The 18,660-nt window shown below is 40.3% G+C and overlaps 1 protein-coding gene across 2 annotated transcripts in view; it reads left to right on the plus strand.

Annotated features, from left to right (window-relative positions):
• Nucleotides 1-13,922: 13,922 nt before the first annotated feature.
• slco5a1 (solute carrier organic anion transporter family member 5A1) overlaps nucleotides 13,923-18,660 on the plus strand; it is a 39,141-nt gene continuing 34,403 nt past the window's right edge. The window contains exons 1-3 of one of the 2 annotated variants that reach the window (XM_078938538.1): nucleotides 13,923-14,050; nucleotides 14,509-15,541; nucleotides 15,620-15,857. In XM_078938538.1, the coding sequence (XP_078794664.1) occupies nucleotides 14,912-15,541; nucleotides 15,620-15,857 (868 nt within the window). In that variant the 5' untranslated portion in view covers nucleotides 13,923-14,050; nucleotides 14,509-14,911. Of the gene's footprint in view, nucleotides 14,051-14,508; nucleotides 15,858-18,660 lie in introns of both variants that reach the window. The other variant, XM_004081256.5, reaches the window with a different exon arrangement.

The raw sequence follows: 18,660 nt of genomic DNA on the forward strand, positions 1-18,660 counted from the left end.
ACTATGGGCCCTGCGATAGACTGTCCAGGGTGTATCCGCCTTTGTCCAACAATGGCCAGGACGGGCTCTGGAAACCCCACTGCCCCGAAAAGGAAACACAGAGTCAAAAAAAATGGACGGAATAATATCAGGAGGAGAACTGTTGGATTGATCCACCATGTTGGATGTGTTTTCTACCCGCTGTCACTGGGACCGCATTTGGAAAGTTACATGCCAATAGTCACTGTCTTTCTCTGGCATTTCATTTTATTTGCTGTGCAAGTGAATTCAACAATCTGCACGTGCTAGAATCAAATCAGTTCTGAGCCACAGCCAGTGTTGCTTGCTGCAATGTAGCCAACATTATATTGTAATTTAAAGCCTTTTTCATGGACTTATCAAAGATGTTTTTCGTGTTTTTCTAAACAGCAGGGTCTGGTACACACATGCATGTTGCTTGTCATGCCCCCCCCCCCCCCCCCCTTAGGTTAAGTTCTTCACTCGTGCAAAACACAGCTATCGTCATCAGAAAGGGGGGATCAAAGGCCGGGCTACTCAGCTCAGCACCAATGGCCACGCCCACGTAGATGAGATTCAGGGGGACTTAAGGAACAGCTCCTTTTATTAAGACTAATTTTAAAAAATAAACACATTTGTGTTATCTAAATGACTGTAAGAAAAATATCAAGTAGATTCAGGCCATATTTTCTTTGAAAGCTTTTATGTTGGTATGATTTCACAGTTGTATTTTTGCAATGTTGATCATACAGCAGAATAATTTTATTTTAAGCAACTAAAAAAAACACAAAAAAATCAAAGAAGACAAACAAATTAAATACATACATAGAATAAATCCAACTTATCTGTTGTCAGCATAAGTAGTCATGATATGTTATAAAATAAAAAAAAGAAAGTAAAAGACAGTTAAAAAAAATATACATACACATCTGCACATAAGTCCACACATGTAAATGATGCGATTACAGTTACATCTAACTGAAGAAAGGCAAAAAAAATAAACAGCTTGTAAAAAAATGAGGATTTTAGTAAAAATTATTTGAACTAGAAGCTCCGAAATTCAAACCTTCACAAGGTTTTTTTTTTTGGTATGGAACAGTCTAATTAGTTCTTCGTCTTTTCTGTTGATTTACTGCATCCTCATGAAAGCAACCCCTCCCAGAGATAACAGTAGATTAGTGCATGACATCAGGCACCCTCATCCGGGCCCTGCAGCCTCTCTCTGGCTTTGACTCAGCTCTCATCCTACATTGCTCTGCAGCCTCCACCAGATCAATGGAGCCGAGCCACACTCACATTAATGGTGCTCACATCATCTTAAACGGCTCTTCCCAGAAGACTGTCCCGCTCACACTCAAACGGCCCAAACCCAGCAGAGAGGAGGTGGAGGTGAAGCCTGCCCCATGTCCGGGCTGCTAACAGCTAGCAGCTAACATTACAAAATAAATACCCTAACAAAACCAGAGAGGGTTCTGAGGCTTGGCGGTGCATGGATGGGGTGTCATTTGGTAAGCATCAACAGGAAGCTTGTGTTTTTTAAGACCTGGAAAACAAAAATGATACCCTTTGGTCCTGTTGTCTGTGCTTGTGGGCTTTCTTTCTGTACCATTAACCGCAACACATCGATACTCTAATGGTCTTTTTACCATTAAAGACCAACTCTTCAGCCCAAAAGATGATCAACGTTAAAATGTAATAACAGCATTTATATATTTTTATTTTGTTACCCCAAAGCAGCCAAAATGAGTCATTATGACATCAAAACCAAGGTGCCAAACAGATTCTTCTTCCCACCTAACCTGCCTTAAAGAAACTCACACCTCCATGAAGATCAAATAAGCTATGATATATGTCACACTTTTTTAAGGCACTGCACAGTTGAGAAAACCTCCATTGGAAATCGGTCTGCTTGTGACACAACCTTTCTTTGGTACACAAGAATGTTCTGTGTGGCTCAGCAGCATCAGCTCAGAAAGTTTTAATGACCTGTACCACATTTTTTTTATTAATTTCCAGGCATGGGGGGAAATTTGGGAAGGAGTTGGTTGATTTAGACTCCGCCGATTCCTCCCCCTTGTCTCGGCCAGGCTTACCACCTTCCAGGCGAGCAACTTTTAGCTCAGAAAAGTCAGAAAAACAGCAGCATATCCAGAGTTACAACATTTAACCATCACAGTCTCAACATGCAACGTCTGCTACTGATATAATCTGTTTTATTGACAGCTGTTTCCTGTGGATTATGTCTTTTTTGGCCTCTGAGTGTTTCACCCCCGTTCATTAAGAAATCTTGCATTTGCAATTTTAGCAACTTAAGCTATTTGTGCCCATATATTCTTTGCTAATTTACCTTAATTATTTATGTGAAATAATGATTACATACTGCAGCCGTGGTGCAGAGGTAGAGCAGTGTGTGGTTCTGGTCCTGACCGCCCATGTGTCGAAGTGTCCTTGGGCAAGACACTGATCCCCACATTGTATCTGATGGTTATAGGTTGGTGCCACTGTTAGGACTCTGACTGTAAAGTACTTTGGGCCTTGTCAGAAGGGTGTAAAGTGCTATAAAAATATACGCCTTTTACTATTTTACTTTTGCAACCACACTTTAATTTTAAAATGTTCTTTAATTAAGTCTTATTTAAACTTCTAAAAAAGATCCAGTTGTTTGTAAACTTAAAAAGTTGATGTAGCGGAGAAAAAAAAATCCCATCCTCAGTAGTTGTGATTGGTTCTGTAAATCAATGCGGAGAATCATTGGTTAAATCATCTTTGGTGATTTCATCCCTGTTGGCAGCGTGCAGGCCGGTTGCGCAGCAGATCCTTCCCCTCTGTCAGAACTGCGTTCGGGCCCAACGCCTTATTGATCAGAGCGAGTAAGTTAATAAGCTTTAGACTCATTTATCAGCAGGGTAGAGACTGGAACTGCACACGGCAGGCTTAATCAAGTCATCTGTGCCCGCCAAGCATGAACACAGTAATTAAAGGAAGAGGGAACGTGGAGAGGAGGAGAGGAGGCGAGCGAGGGTCTGCTCCGGAAAGAGATAGAGAACCTCAGTGCTCCATTTATAAAGGCCAGATTTATGGGGACAGTCTCTGAGGGATGTCGCCGTTACAGTAATCACTCTGTCTTCACATTAATCTGGCCTCGGTTAATCAACAGCTGAAATACAATCAGCAACACAATCCAAACAGTAAGGAAAGGTGATTCATCCTGCCTTTGAGCAGGCTCTGAGCATTCCCTCCACATAAACACGGTGAACAATGCCCCCCCTGCAATCACATGCACACATAAGAGGATAACCACCATTATTACCAACATTTTTTACATTTTTGTAACAGAATTTACCTCTTGAGGCCAAAAAATAATGGTTTCATTTGGTTTCTTGGTGGACAGTCGAGGTCGATCAGATTTACAGCCGCATCTGTGAGTGATGAAGGTTTTCTACCAACAAAAGCCATCAGCTTTGTCTACAGCAGAAGTGCAGGATGAGGAATGGAAAAAACTCTAATGGATCATCAGTATTTCCACAGGACTTTGTGAGGTAAACAGACTGGAGCTCTTATTGTCTTTGCAATACACTTTTGGAGGCAAATTTAAAGAGCAGCTTCTCATTAGTTGTTGCCAGTCACTGAGAATATACCTGTTGTACAGCTGACTGATGCCATTGCAAGAGAGAAAACATTCATTCCAGTTGAGTAACTGAGAATCTTTCTACAAAAGCCTGAAACTGTGATGTTTTAGCATCTCAAATCAGTCAAACGGGAAATCTGAAGCTGTTTTCTGGGAGAAATGCACACCCAGTTGCACTTTTTGAAATGTGGACTTCTATCCTGATAAAACAGATAAGCATCAAATTCTGGTTATTAAAACCCACTCATTACAGTCTTTGTGTTGTGATTCAAGAATCACACAACTCTATATGCAACAAACAACTATTTACCGTACAGTAAATTAAAGCAAAACAATCATTTTGACCATATCACATTCCAAAACCTGTGATTTGAAATACAATAACTGCATTTTACTTTACAACAGATTAAATCAAAATATACAAAAATTTCTTAGTTTTTTTAACTAGAAACTTTCAGAAAAAATACACATTTAAGTTAGTTCAAATAGCAATTCAAAGCATTTACATACAAAAAGATTTTGTGTTTCTTCTTATGTTGATGTTGATGTATGTATGCCAACGTAGACAGAAAACATTTACTCATCTTCTTCTAGACTGTTTAACTTTTTTTCTTGTTCATTTGCAAGTAAATACTGAGGATTTATTTCAAAGCTTAATTGTTTGATCCGAATGGTACAGGAAATAATTGTTGTTACTACATTTTTATGCGTATTTTATTGATATTATTTATTATCCATCCGTTCATCAAGCTATGGTAACAAGGTAATTGCCCCTTTGTGGGATCAATAAAGTTTTATTCTATTCTATTCCATTTATTCTGCATGCATCCTTCTTCTCCAGACAAATACTTATTCAGATTTAGATGAAAATAATTAAATGTAGATAGTTTTCACTGCGTCGTTTATGCTTTAATAAACAAAAGTCAGATCACAAAATTTCTTTTCATTTGTTTTTAGCTGTGAAAGCTCTCAGTTTTTGTTTTGTTTGTCTCTATACACATGTGAGAAGTGTCTCTCACGCACAGTGGACCGTAGTCCGGCGCTCCTATCCCCCTGTGCCCTGTTAGCTTTAAACCTGACCATTAGACTGCCTCTCTAGCTCACGCTGCACACATCTAATGAAGGCAGCTGCCAGACTGAATGTCAGTTAATTGAGACTGTTATCATGGTGTAACCTGTCCATGGCTGGATGAAAAGTGTGTGAGATAATCTGCATGGTTTGAGAGGGTGGTGAGGTAAAGGACAATACAGGTTTGTAGAATGTCAGAAAACTGAGGAAAAGTATGATAAAAGTTTGAATCTATCAATTATTATATCTATTTGAAAGTTACAGTTTATAAATGAAAGGCTTAATGACCACAAAACATAAAGTATTTTCTTTTCTTAAATGGTGAAGTGGAACTTTCTGGCTCCCTCTGGGTTTTATTTAAGAAACTAGCCCAAGCAGCTGTTTTAGCATTAAAGATTGCAGACCCATGTCTTAGACCATTTATTCTCCATAATTTGACAACGAGATTTTTTTTCCAATATATAAAACTTTATTCTACATGTAATCAGAGTCAAGTTGTTGCTTTTCAAAGAGATTCAGTTGAAAATTGTCAGGATTTGAGGGTAAAATAGTAGAAAGGAGTCAAAAACAGTTTAGTAGTTTCCATTTTTTTTGTCAGCATATGTTCAAGAATCATTTTTGTCACTCAGTCTTCATGATTCAGATTATTAAAAATTTGGGATTGAGCTTTTCTGACTTTAATTAATAGATTTGAGAGGCCTTGCTCTTTTCCTTTCTCAAAGAAACTATACAGAAACTATACGGATACAGAAGGATTCTAGATGTTGTCTTTGTATTAATTAGTTCAACACCTCTGTGTAAACTTCCCTGGCCTCCCTGGTCTTCTTTAATCACACAGAGCAGTGGACAGACTGAATGCTGATCCCCCTCTGGGACCCAAACCAACAACCACAATCACGACCTGCTTTGCAACTCATAATTAGCACAGGGAGCACATTTCCCATTTGGGTTGACACAATGAAAGACACACACACCAAAAAAAATGCAGCATGGGAGGACACTGTAAGCGCGTGTTCAAACTCCCTCTGACAAACTCAATTACAGCAAGACTCCTGCGTGGATCTGTTAGCTTATCTGAGGCCAGATCACCTGATCGATCCCAAACGGGTTTTGTCTAAGCCTGCTGATCATTAGTGTTGGTCCATCGTGCACAGATGCATTTCTGGTGCAAACCTGTTGTGGACAACTGGATGAAATATGGAGCTGGAGGAACTCATCACACTTAGATTTAAAAATCTCTGAATCTTCTTTTCAGTACCATGTGCCTTCTGTGTATTGATCCCTATATAATCATTGACAGGGCAGTCTCTGAAGGACTAGCAAGGGATTCTCACTGATGATTTCTTTTTTTCAACCACCTTGTATAACAACATCAGTGCCTCAATAGTGACACAGTTTCCCAGATTAATAGGTAACTAATAAATGACGTGAATGAGCACTTGTTTCTCTCTCACAAAAGCTTGTGATTAGCGTGGATCTGGTCACGAGGCAGCACACGCCGATGTTTGTATTTGGAGCATCCTGTAAAACTTTTTGTCCGGGGCCTGCTGCCTGGCCCACAATGGTGCGTTCTTCTGTTGCCTTTTGTGGTGCAGCACACTTCTCTTGTTTGTGTGGGAGAAAGGCACAGCCTCTTGGAGAGATTTAGGGGCTGGTTGAAAAGACGGTGAAGAGGATGAGCAATGGCAATAATGAAGGAGGAGGCATGTGTGACCAACAATGAGACCCCTCAGATTATGGTAAAGACAAAGAGTGTCCCAGCAATTACAGACCAAACACTGCCGCGTTTGTGTGTGTGGGTGTGTGTGTGTGTGTGTGTGTGTGTGGGTGTGTGGTGAAGGAGCAGAGGGTGATGCTCTGTTAGCAGCTGTGTCTTTGAGGACCTGATCACTGTAAGGACAGAAAGTCTGTGTGGTCTTCAGAGCAATAAAAAAGGGACAATTGAAATTGAAGGTGTGTGAATTTTGTTTTGTCTGCTTGAATTTAAGTGGCTGATGTAAAATTGGGACATTACATTTGAAATATTTTTTTTATTGCTATGTTCCAATAAAATGCATAAAACTACCAAAACTCTAAGTTAAAAATTAAGGCTTCGAACTTTGATGACACCACTCTTGGCAGCGCGACCACTTCCAATGAAAAGTCAATGCAAACGCACAGAAATGTGCGTTTTCTTCCAAGTTTTTACGACTGTTTTCAGGCTCTGCGTACAAAAATGCTCAGCCATCAAAGTTAAACCAGGTTGAACCTTGACCAACAGGGACTCAGATTTGTTAGAGGCCTGTAGAAGTGCCAACTGGTCGAAAATTGATCATGAAGGTGAAATTAATAACCAAGGTTTGTTCCTTGTCAGGAATTATGTGATACCAAGTCTTTCATATATCTTAATAAAGCTGTGAAAGAAAAAATCCTGGAGCAAGATTTGCACTGCTTCAACATTTCGCACCAAACCTCTTCCAGCTGTGCTAGTGAACAGTAGAAAACGAAAAAGAAGAAGCCCCTCCCTGCTTGTCCTGTGTGAACACCATGAGCGTGGTAAGGATGTTCTTGAACAAAGAAAGGACAAATTCCAAACCTTTTACATTTGTTACACGAGGATGAAAGAAATTAGGATAAGATAGTTTAAAAAAAGGTAAAAATGACAGAATGAAGCCAACGTTGACTAAAAAAAAACAAATGAATAAAACTAACAGGACCAACAATAACACAAAACGAGGCAAGAAATTTCACTATATAGAACAAAAAACACCCCAAAAATGTAAAAACACAAATACAAAAACTAAAACAACTATAACTGTATTCATCACTTTCTCTGGAATGAACTCCGAAAATTTAATCAGTGATTTCTGTCTTGTTAATTATATTTTATGTGAAGTCTAAAAAAAGTCCACCATTATTTACTGTTGACAATTGTTCATTTAGTTTTCAGGTTTTTTGTAAAAGAATATCAAAGAATCTTTCAAAAGAATCTCAGTATGTGCATAATTAATGTCTTTACAGGAATAACAGATGCAGGGAGCCGGTTTAGCTCGTGCTGGTTTGCGGCACCTTCCATCCGTGAAACCCAGGTTCGAATCCAGGCTGCTACCTGTTCCCTTCTCTACCTCTGTACCGGTCCCAAGCCCGGTTGCTTTGAGAAGGTTGCGTCAGGAAGGGCATCCGGCGTAAAACATTGCCAAGTTTTCCATGCGACTTGTTCACTGTGGCAACCCCTGATGGGAAAAAGCCAAAAGAGAAACAACACAGGAATAACAGATGCAGCATCCTTCCTGTAGAGACAACACAACTAAAAACAGAAAAAGTATTTGAATTGTTTGGAACAAGCAGAAACCAGGAATGTCTTCTTCCTTTTCTACTGCTCCTACTAAATGTTAATGTGCTGAATCACATAGACTATAAGTGCTGACTAAAAACAGACTCGTATACAGTGGAACAATCCCCAAAACTGTTTTTAAATGTTGTTGAACCCAACACCAACACAAACTGAATGCTTTAATTGAAATACCATCACCCAGATCTTTCTGCCCCTACCCTTCTATCCTCTCTGCTCAGGCTGATTAAAAGAAGTGGCCTTTTTACAGTACGGCTAAGGGGTAATTAGTGAGATGAGCTGGGCAGAAGGACCCTCTTCAGGGGTTTAGAAGGCTCAAACACCTTTTAGGCCTCTGAAGACCTGGGGGGGGGGGGGGGGGGGGGGTGTTTTGACAACAGGAAGAGACAGGACCCACCACGTTCAGATGAGGAAATGGGACACTCATCATGTGTGCCTTAACCTAAATCATAAAAATATACAGCATTCAAAACGATATATATATATTAGTACTTTTATTTAAGTCACGCATGTCCAAAGTCCGGAAAACTGTGAAGGTTACAGGCATCTCCATGTATTTTATTGGGATTTATAGGGGAAACCTGAGGTAGTGCCTGTTTAAACACAATTTTTTGAGTCTCTGGAGAAATAAAAAAAAGACTATTTTTATTTCTAGCTGTTTAGCTTCATCCATCAGGTGTTAAACCTTGTGCTATCTTAGATGACCCCACCCTTACTTTGACGTGTTATTCCTACCATGACAAAGGTGGAAAGATTTCATGTAATCTATGGACACCAGTGAAGATTACAAATCATTGAAGAAAAAAGGTTTAGCGCACTGTCTAGTGGGTCTAGATGACCCAACTCCCAGTGACAAAGTGCCTAGGATAGCACAAGGGTTAAATTAGTGTAAAAAAATCACTTTTACCTGTTTTAAACCCATTCATCCATTCATTCATCTTCTAATCCGTTAAATCCCTTTCGGGGTAAGATGCTGCCGGAGCCCATGTTCAAACCCTGTTTTCTATATATTATTTGAATTACTTTTGATGTATATAAAACCTGAGACTTGATCTTAGTTTTGGATGCCTCAAGATAGGTGAGCCGCGTGTCTTTTTAAAAAAAAGGATTATCATTCAGCAATTTGATTTGTTTGTGCGATATATTGATGGTGTCTTTGCCAATCTATGTATCTTTGATTTGTTAGGAAAGGATCACTCCTAAGCTTTTGTCATGAAGAGATCTGAAATAGCGACCAGGCTTTTTGGAGGATGGGTTACCTCATAGGCAGCTGATGGCTGAGATCTTTAGCATAAGCATAGGAGCCAATCTGCCAGGATTGCTCTGCACAGTAAGGGGGCCTCTGAGGATTAAACTAGGGGTCTTTATTTTGGGTTCTTTGCACTTTTCGCTACAATTACTACATCATCCCTTCTGTCCTGGTCTCCACGCTTATTCACATGCATTAGTGCTGCTCCGGGTTGCAAAGTTACAAGCCCCCCCACCTGAATGCTTAATGTAATTTGGGTTGGTGTCCCTGCTACAGACTGGGGACTCTGTCCACGACACAAGAATGTTGACTTTAAGAAGTGCAGAGTGGATGACCATTTAAAGGGATGCTTTTCCTACAAGCGGAAAGTGATAAAACGGTACCACAGAGGCTTGCAGCTCAGACATAGATGTCTCTTATATCTTTGAGTGCTGTTGTGAACCCATTAGCTGATGAAGTCATTCAACTGTCGGACAAAACTGAACCACATTTTTAAAGTCGCTTGAAGCTTAAAATCCATTAAAAAAAATGTAAACTAAGGAACCAGATTTCTACAGATGTCCAGGAATCCTCAGCAGCAGCCCAGATTTCCAGTTACAAACCTAAATGCCTCCTCACCTGCTATTATTGCCTTTTCCAACATGACAGATTTAACAGTCAAGGCTACATGCAGGGAAACCTTGCTATGTGAACCGTGGGGGAAGGGGATGTTTGTCCAAACACAGATCTGTGCGAGTTTTTGCTCACAAACAGACGGAGCTTCATTACTGATTCCTGTAATGTCGATAAAGTTGAGACGGTTGACAGGAAGAGAGCAGCATGAGGCGGGAACGGCGGGAAAAACCCAAGGCCGTGGGAATTGTTGCACCAGACAGGTGTATGACAAATTAGGAGACCATTTATTGGCTGACAGACTGGCATACTTGACTTAGTAAGAGTGATTTTAAATTTCATGTGTGATTTTTTTAAACACATCAAAATGGTCTGATCATATGAGCCCAAAACCCCATTCATTTTAGCTGTAAATGCATGTAAATGGATGCAATAGCAGATAAATCACCTTCAAACTTAACGTTTTGATGGAAACTACAAGCATACCCATATGCTATGGTAGATATATAGCAAGGCCAAGTTGTCGTTCTATCCCATTAATGCTTCCAATTAACATCACTTTTCATAGTTGACCTGATGACATCAGCATTCTTACACAGAGATGCCACTATAGACCCCAAGTCCTATTCTTTCTTGGAGCTCTTGGAGCTGCTAACAGGGTCGGAGCATATCTGTCACTTTAGAAAGAGAAATATACAAACATGCACGCCTAGGTCAAAAAGGAAATAAAATCTATAATCACAAAACCCCATGCATGACTGAAGTTCTCCAGGCTAATTTCAGAATAAACTATAAGACATATGAACCAATGTTCACACGTAGAAAACCAAAGTAAAGTTTTTAAAAATCAAATCAAGTCAAATCAAACAAAATGAAATAAAGACAAAGTATAAATAAAATAAAAACTTTTTTGCAATGAAATATTAACTGTAAAGTTTTAGAATAAACTACCCCTCCTCCAATGTTAAGCGCAGAGGTGGTGCTATAATTAACTGTTTCTTTTGCAGTCTTTGTCAGAAAGTCAAACACTATGCTATACATTTTGTGTGTTTTTTCCTCTGCTATTTGCAGCAAATAAAAATGACAGATTAAAATCAGTACAAAAATACCGACACATCTGCATTTTTGATAAATCAGGGTATATTTGAAAGGAAATGTTTCAATATGATGGGTTTTCTCACGCTTTCGCACATCTGGAGATTCCCATTGACGAGGATGCAGCGCCACCTGCTGGTCTGTCTTTATACTCATACATTTGATGCAGGCTTTGGCTTCGCTGCGTGTCGCTGAGCAGCAGAGGGTAGTGTTGAGTTTAAACAATTCAGTTCACACTTTATGTTTCTCTGTGAGTGATCCTCTTGTGTTTACCATTGTTCCCAATACGTTTAAAATCACCTGAAAAAAATGTTGTGATCGTTAAGTCTTTGCTTTATTTTGTCCTAAAATGGACATTTCAAGAAACTGGGTTGTTGATCAGCAATATTTACTAGTAAAATGCTTTGATTTCATACTGCAAAAGTGCAACAACATTGCATAGTTTCTCAAACCATGAGTTTTGCATTTTAATGTGAAAACTCATTGCAGCCATATTGTCTGTTTTTACCTATAGTAAATGTTTTGACATAATAGAGATTTTTGCAAGAAATCCAATACTATATCTGCAAATGTGCATTTCGTTTTGAGCTAAAAAGCTGAAAAAAGGGTGAATTTGTTATTTGGAAACTCTTTTCTTTGTCTAAATTTGATCGTCTAAATGGACCTAATTGGTGTTTTCAAATTTTTAATATTTTATTTTTTCATTCATATGCGTAACTTCTATAATGTGGGAGATTGCAGGGACCTTATCGCAGCAGACGAAGGATCCATACAGCTGTGAAGACAATCCATCACTGGAGCATAGCATAAAAAGGCAATAATGCACTCTCAAATTCACACCTACAATCAATTTAAGAAGAGCAGTAAGGGTGTAGAGCAGCTGTAAATCCTAACAGCTGAAACACTCCGATCTAGCAGTGTCTCTGTTTCATGGCGCCTTGATTTTGAATGGTAGCTGATGTCCTGAACAATTTGCAGAAATTGAATTAGAGGGTTTTTTCCAAAGTCTCTTCTCCGCCCGCAGCTGTTATGGTGGTGTTGGTAAAACCACAAGAACACTTGATCAAAAACTAGAATCACGCACATCCCTGGATGCTCTGATGTATTTATGACTGCTTGAAGTATTGACCAAAGAGCCACAAGATGACAACCTGCTGAATAGAGGAGACGGAGGCCTGATTTGTTGTGATTGATGGAGGCTGGAATAATTTTGTGTCCTTGCAGAAGTATGAGTTTTCACATTAAAATGCAAAAGTCACTGTTAGATAGACTATGCAATGTTGTTGCACTTTTGCAGTATGAAATCAAAGCATTTTACTGATAAATATTGCTTATCAACAACCCAATTTATTGAAATGTCCATTTTAGGACAAAATAAAGCAAAGACTTAACGATCAGAATATGTATCTTTTGAAGATGTAAAAAAAAAAAAGAAAAAAAAAGAAAATTAGGTTACAGAAAGAAAAGGAGGCTGCATTTTCTCACAAAGAAACAAAAATGCTTTAGAATGAGACAAAATGATGGATCATCCAGCCTTTAGGCCAGGAAATGAATTAATGACCTTTGGGAAAGCGATTCATTTATCCTTTTGACAGGCAGCGGGAGTCCCTAAAAAGTTGCCTCCCCAGTCTCTGATACACAAAATGTACTCTTGATGTCCAGGTTAACAGAATAAGAACAAGTTAGTATTTACGGTAATTGTGTTAAACAATTTCAAAATTTACTTCAAAGGTACAAGTAATTTTGAAAACAATTATTAAAAAAGAAGAGTTCAAACTTTTCTAGCCAAACCAGTTGAATCCATGAAGGGATTACTCATATTGCTACAGAAATCCCACTCTGAAAAAAAGAAAATTAAAAATAGATTTATGATTTATACATAAATTGATTCAAAACTAAGTTTTACCTGAGCAAAGTGCATTTCTCCAAAAAGACAAGCTGCTGAGTCCTTTTCAGCAGTGACACTAAACCTTTGGTCCTTCAGGTTCTTTATGCTTTCCTAACTTTTTAACTAAGTTTCAGCAGTTTAACCAATGAATACAACTGCAGTTATTCCAACCAAACAGAAAGGCAACGAGGAATATAACATATTAGGATTTTTCAAAATATATTTACACAGCAAATTTGTGTGTCATTCCTGAAAAAGTCTGATTCAAAGTTGTCCTCTTTTAAAAATAAATCTGATTATTTTTTTTGTTTCTTTTTCCAGCGAAAATGCCCTATTTCCATTACTGTTGTCTGATTTCAGAAAAGGATTTCCCCGTTTTCCATTTTGATCCCTTAGTTCCTACATATCCGACGGTCCTTAAAAGCATCATCTCGGTAGCAGCCAGTGTTGCCAGATTGAGCAGTTTCCCGCTTAATTCAGCTGTTTTGATTCTGAATTTGTGCACAAAAATCGATTTGGGCGGATGGACATACTGTTGGTCGGGTTGGGGTTAGTTCGGCAGTTTTGGGTTCCTTTTTGAAATACGTCTCAACTACAAACGTGCGGTCTGTGGGGCCAGTGCCTGCAAGCATCGGCGCCATGGTGGACAACCAATCATATATATATATATATATATATATATATATATATATATATATATATATATATATATATATATATATATATATATATATATATATATATATATATATATATATATATATATATATATATAGCATTGGAGTTTTGGAGTAATTGCGAGTTATTTGATTTAGTTTTAATGTTTTGGTAATACTTATAAAAAATATATATAACTTATATTCATAATGGCAGTTTAAAAAAAAATCCAACCACGCTTTAATAAGTTTCACAAGAACATTTGCTTATATTTTTCACTGGCTACAAAAATGGCGTATACAACAAATAATGAATGATAACCTACTGCAAAACAGGACTAATTAGTTACTGATGAACCTTTGGGGTGTTATTCTATTTTGTAGTGTCTGGTGGTTTTTAGATGACTTTTGGGCTGGAAAACCGTGACTCGACCTGGCAACACAGGCAGCAGTCCTCCCCAGCAAACCGCTTTCATTCAGTGTGGCTGCTGCGCAGAGAACAACAACTACCTCCCCCAGTCCTGCGTGAGTATCTTAGTCGTCTGTTTCCATCATTTCTCCTCATATATTTATTTAGTCTTTTCATTTTGCACTCATTTTTATGTAGAGGGATTTATTGCTACCTATCCCCAGTAAAGAAATTGTCATAAATTTGCGTTGATTGTTTTTAAAGTCATGTTGAGGCTCGCTATCGATGCGTTTTCTTTTGTTCTTTAATATATTTTTGTCTTTTTTTCTGAAGGACAGCCGGGGTTTTAGTCCGGCTGCCTCAACTCGCAGCTCCTTTGTTATTATTGTGTTTTTTTCTCTCGAATATTTTAATTGCCAGTTAAACCATTAAGCCACCCCAATCACAAGTTGGCATAATGTTTTATCACAAGGATTACAACACTAAAAACCAGTTAATTTCTATAGTAAATATAATAATTTCACGTGTTTTAGTGTGAACATTTTTTCTTTCTTTCCTGTGTTTTCCTCTCCAGGATGCTGCAGCTTTGGAACAAAGGAAGCACTTTGAAGCAAGGTTTTGTCTCCCATAGAAGCAGAAATAAAAGACTAGTAGACACTTCTGAGCTCAAATGATGGCAAAGACAAGTCACAGAGGATTTGAACAGACTTAGAAAGGGGATGTCTTGCTGTCTTCAGCTGGTCTAGTTCCATCGCTGGTGTATCTGAGCAGATCAGAGACCCTGTGCTCTGCTTTGTGAGAGGCTTCAAAGGATTGGCCAGCTCTGTAGGAGGGAGAAATGAGGAAGAAGACATGCACATGATTAGACAGGTCCGGTCTGCCTCGCTCCTACTGGCAGGGCAGTCTTTGGTCCAGCAGCTCCACGGCATCCTCTGACGGATTTGTTGGCACGGCGAACAGCAGCTGGAAGCGGAGCCATGACCTCATCCAACAATGAAGAAACAGGCAGGGATCTGTGTGAGTATCTGGACATCTGTGAGCTGCAGGACCGGTTTTTGGACACGGGGAACCCCTTTAAATCCAAAAGTTTGCCCATCCTGAGCGGACCGTGCCAGGAGGGCGGGAAAGCCCCGTTGGTCAATAGCAGCCACACCTGCATGGCTGCAGAGGAGAGCAAGGGGCTGAAGACCCCAGAGTCCAGCCAGGCTGAGTCTCCCTCGTCCAGGACGGACTTCTCCCCCTCTGTCTCCAGCATGGTGGGGCTCAGCAGCTCTCTGCCGGGGGAGGGCCACCGACCCGGAGCCTCCAGAGGCAGAAAACTCGGCTTTTCCTTATCGCATTTTATCCGCATCCCTGCGAGAAAATGCGTGCAGGTCATCCTGAGCGACTCGCGCTGCTTCTTGTTCTGCATGTGCTACCTGACGTTCATCCAGTCGCTGATGGTTTCAGGCTACTTAAGCAGCGTCATCACCACCATTGAGAAGCGCTACAGCCTCCGCAGCTCCGAGTCGGGCCTTCTGGTCAGCTGCTTCGACATCGGCAGCCTCCTGGTGGTCGTCTTCATCTCCTTCTTTGGCGGCAGAGGTCAGAGGCCGCGCTGGCTGGCGGTGGGTGGCGTCGTGATCGCCGTGGGAGCAGCCTTGTTTTCTCTGCCGCACTTCATCTCGCCACCCTATCAAATTCAGGAGATGAATTCCTCAGCCGGCCACGAAGGCCTCTGCCAGAACAGCAACAACAGCGGCCGAGATCTAGTCAACGTCGAGTCCTGCCCCCGAGACCAGGAGGGCAACGAGCACAACGTTTATGTGGCGCTCTTCATCTGCGCTCAGATACTCGTAGGGATGGGATCCACGCCAATCTACACCTTGGGACCCACCTATCTAGATGACAACGTGAAGAAAGAAAACGCTTCTCTGTATCTGGGTAAGCTATCGTCTTTGTTGATAAAGGACATGTGACACTCCTAAAAAACAAACTGCACCATATTTTTGGATTAAAAAAATCACAGACCTTTGAGATAACAAACAAATCTCCAAATTCCCAAATTATCCAGGCTGGTTTATTTCTCATGAACCTATTGTTTCTGGGTGAGTTGAGAGGGCAGCTGAAACTGGTCAGGGCGTGCATGCACGTGTGCGTCTCTGAAGAGCTCATCCTCTGCCAGCCCTCTGTCCTTTTGTTTTAATCTCCATGCATGCAACCTTTGCTCCGCACCGAGGGAAAGGATGCAGACGCTGGCAAAGCCAATGTTGAACCGCAGGGCCACGCTACATGGACCTGCAGAGATAAAATGATTAATCTCCACAATTTTCTGCTTGTGTGCATAATTCAGCTGTGTATGTTAGCACACTGGAAACATGCGCTCGTCTTTAACCAGAAGTGACGGGGCTCTGTTGTGTTTGGGTGTTAGCAGGTTGTTTTTGTTCAGCTACACTCTTTAATTTATTTCTGTTTCGATGCATTGGTTGCATGCCGCATACTCCTCATAGTTTATGGGTTGGATCAGGGTTTCATGAGTAATCTCCATGTATTTGTCCAGGTTGTTGGATTATTGGGACCGAAGGCCACCCCGGAATCTGTATATCACATACTGCTAACGCCTTAATCTTTTTGTTGGTCTACAACCTCTTATAAGCCATTTAGGAATCTCACAAAAGAATCTCACAATTTTTAAAGCACTTCCACGGTCGACAGAAAGCGACCACAGTTGGCGGCTACACCGTCCCAACGTTGCAGGTCCTGAGTAAAACATTTGCTGTCTGCTCCCCTGCTCACCTTCAGCACCCGGTATTGATCAGATGGCTGCGTCAGGAGGAGTCGAGGCAGCATATCTAACAAGGGGAGAGCTGTCTCACCTCTGTGAGCCGCTCCATATACACAAGCCCCTATAAAGCTCATTGAGCCATAATGGAGGCCCCCCCTTGTACCGATTTCTATGCGAGCGTCTGCACCGAATGACCTTGACGGCTATTTTGAGAGGAATTGCTGTTTTATCGTGTATTCTTCCAGTAAAGCAGTATTTGGGAAACAGAGATTTTTCTCACATGTTTGAGGAAACGCATAAGACGGGGAAAAATGTCCTTGATTTGTTTTGCAAATACTCAGATAACCATGGTAACATGACATCAGCTGTTCTGGTTGTATTGTGAGATTATGCTGTTCCGCACAGCAGTGGCTCATGGGTCACACGTTTGTGTTGAGTTAGTTTTCATCAAACACCAATTCGTGTTATCCTTGAGGTTTATCTGATGATGTCACCTTCCTCCCTGTGATGAAAATTTGACTTGAACTAGCTTCTGCGACCCCCGTGACCCTGCCCAAGATGAAGACAACTTCTTCATTCATTTTGATGCAGCTCAGGAGAGAGGAACAGTTCTTTTGGAGGGGTTTACATTGAGGATCGTCTTAGAAACAAATAAATGTAAGTAAAAGTGAGTTGGTGGTTCAGGAATTGGGAAGTTATTTGGCGCAGTCGAGCATTCCTTCTGTTTCTCTGTACATAAATGATATAAAGTTAAGTCCATGTTCAAGTCATCATGGCAGTTTGAGCATTTTGAAATCTGTTGAAATGTCTTAACGAATAAGAGAACTGCTTAAACAGACACTTTTTTATTAATTTGTTTTACTTTGTGACAAAATGAAATGCCAGCTTGACAATTTAATATGATGACTTTGTGTAGCGCTCATTTAACAACTCGAAGTTTCAATTTTTGAAGGTCATATGACATTTTAGTTTGCAGTTGGCCAATTTGAAGCAGAACGTTTTGCTTAGTGGTGAAAAACAAGCATAATTTTTAAAGACTTTATCATTTGAATTTATATTTGAGGTTGAAATAGGACTCAAATGGTAGCATAGTCTTTTCATTGATTGTTTTGTTTGTTTTATTAACCAGTGAAAGTAGTCCTATGAGACAGAAAGTCTGCTTTTTTAAGTAAGTGCTCCATCTTTAACTTTAGAATAGAATAGAAAGCCTATCCAACTATCTATCCACAGTCCAAATCGGTTGGGCTAAGGTGGGGGTACACCCTGGACATGTCGCTGTTTCATCACAGGGAGAATAGAAAATCTTTGTCATTATATGTATACATTCCATTGGTAGAAAAGCACTGAATACCTGAATAGGTATACTTTAGCATCCGTCATTGTTTTTTTTTGTTTGTTTTTTTTCAAATACCACTGTACAATACAGTGATATTTGTTCATGTTTGCCATGATGGCCAGGCTGTAAAACTGGCTCCATACCAACCAATAAGTGATGCACTTCCTTGTCATTGATGATGTACCACAGTATCACGGGGGGGGGGGTTTCGGCCATTTGTAACTAGGCAGCCGTCGCTATGGGAAGACCAGCCTCAGGATGATCCACCCTGGGTTCTTTTGATTAGTGGTCTTGCTAGGCAGCCTGGAAGGGATCCCATCCCACGGGATTCCTTCTTCTCCACCACAGCCATCAGCTGTCTCAGACCTGGTTCTTAATTGCCTACCTATGACCGCCTCCCCCACCAAATATACGCTTTTCATGTCAACGCTTTCTGGTACATTAGGATCTCTGAATCTTCAAGCTTGTTGTTTATGCACAGTCCTTCAGGAACCATTCAGCGTCTAGACTATTGCAGTCTTTGCATGCACTGGCGGATGCTGCTACTCTCTGTATGCAAGATCAGGTAATTGGACCACTGCTGGCTGTTGACAGACCCACAGCCTCTGCATTAACAAGCCAGCATT

The sequence above is a fragment of the Oryzias latipes genome, chromosome 20, assembly GCF_053564925.1.
Source record: "Oryzias latipes strain Hd-rR chromosome 20, Olatipes_Hd-rR_3.1".
Classification (NCBI taxonomy): Eukaryota; Metazoa; Chordata; class Actinopteri; order Beloniformes; family Adrianichthyidae; genus Oryzias; species Oryzias latipes.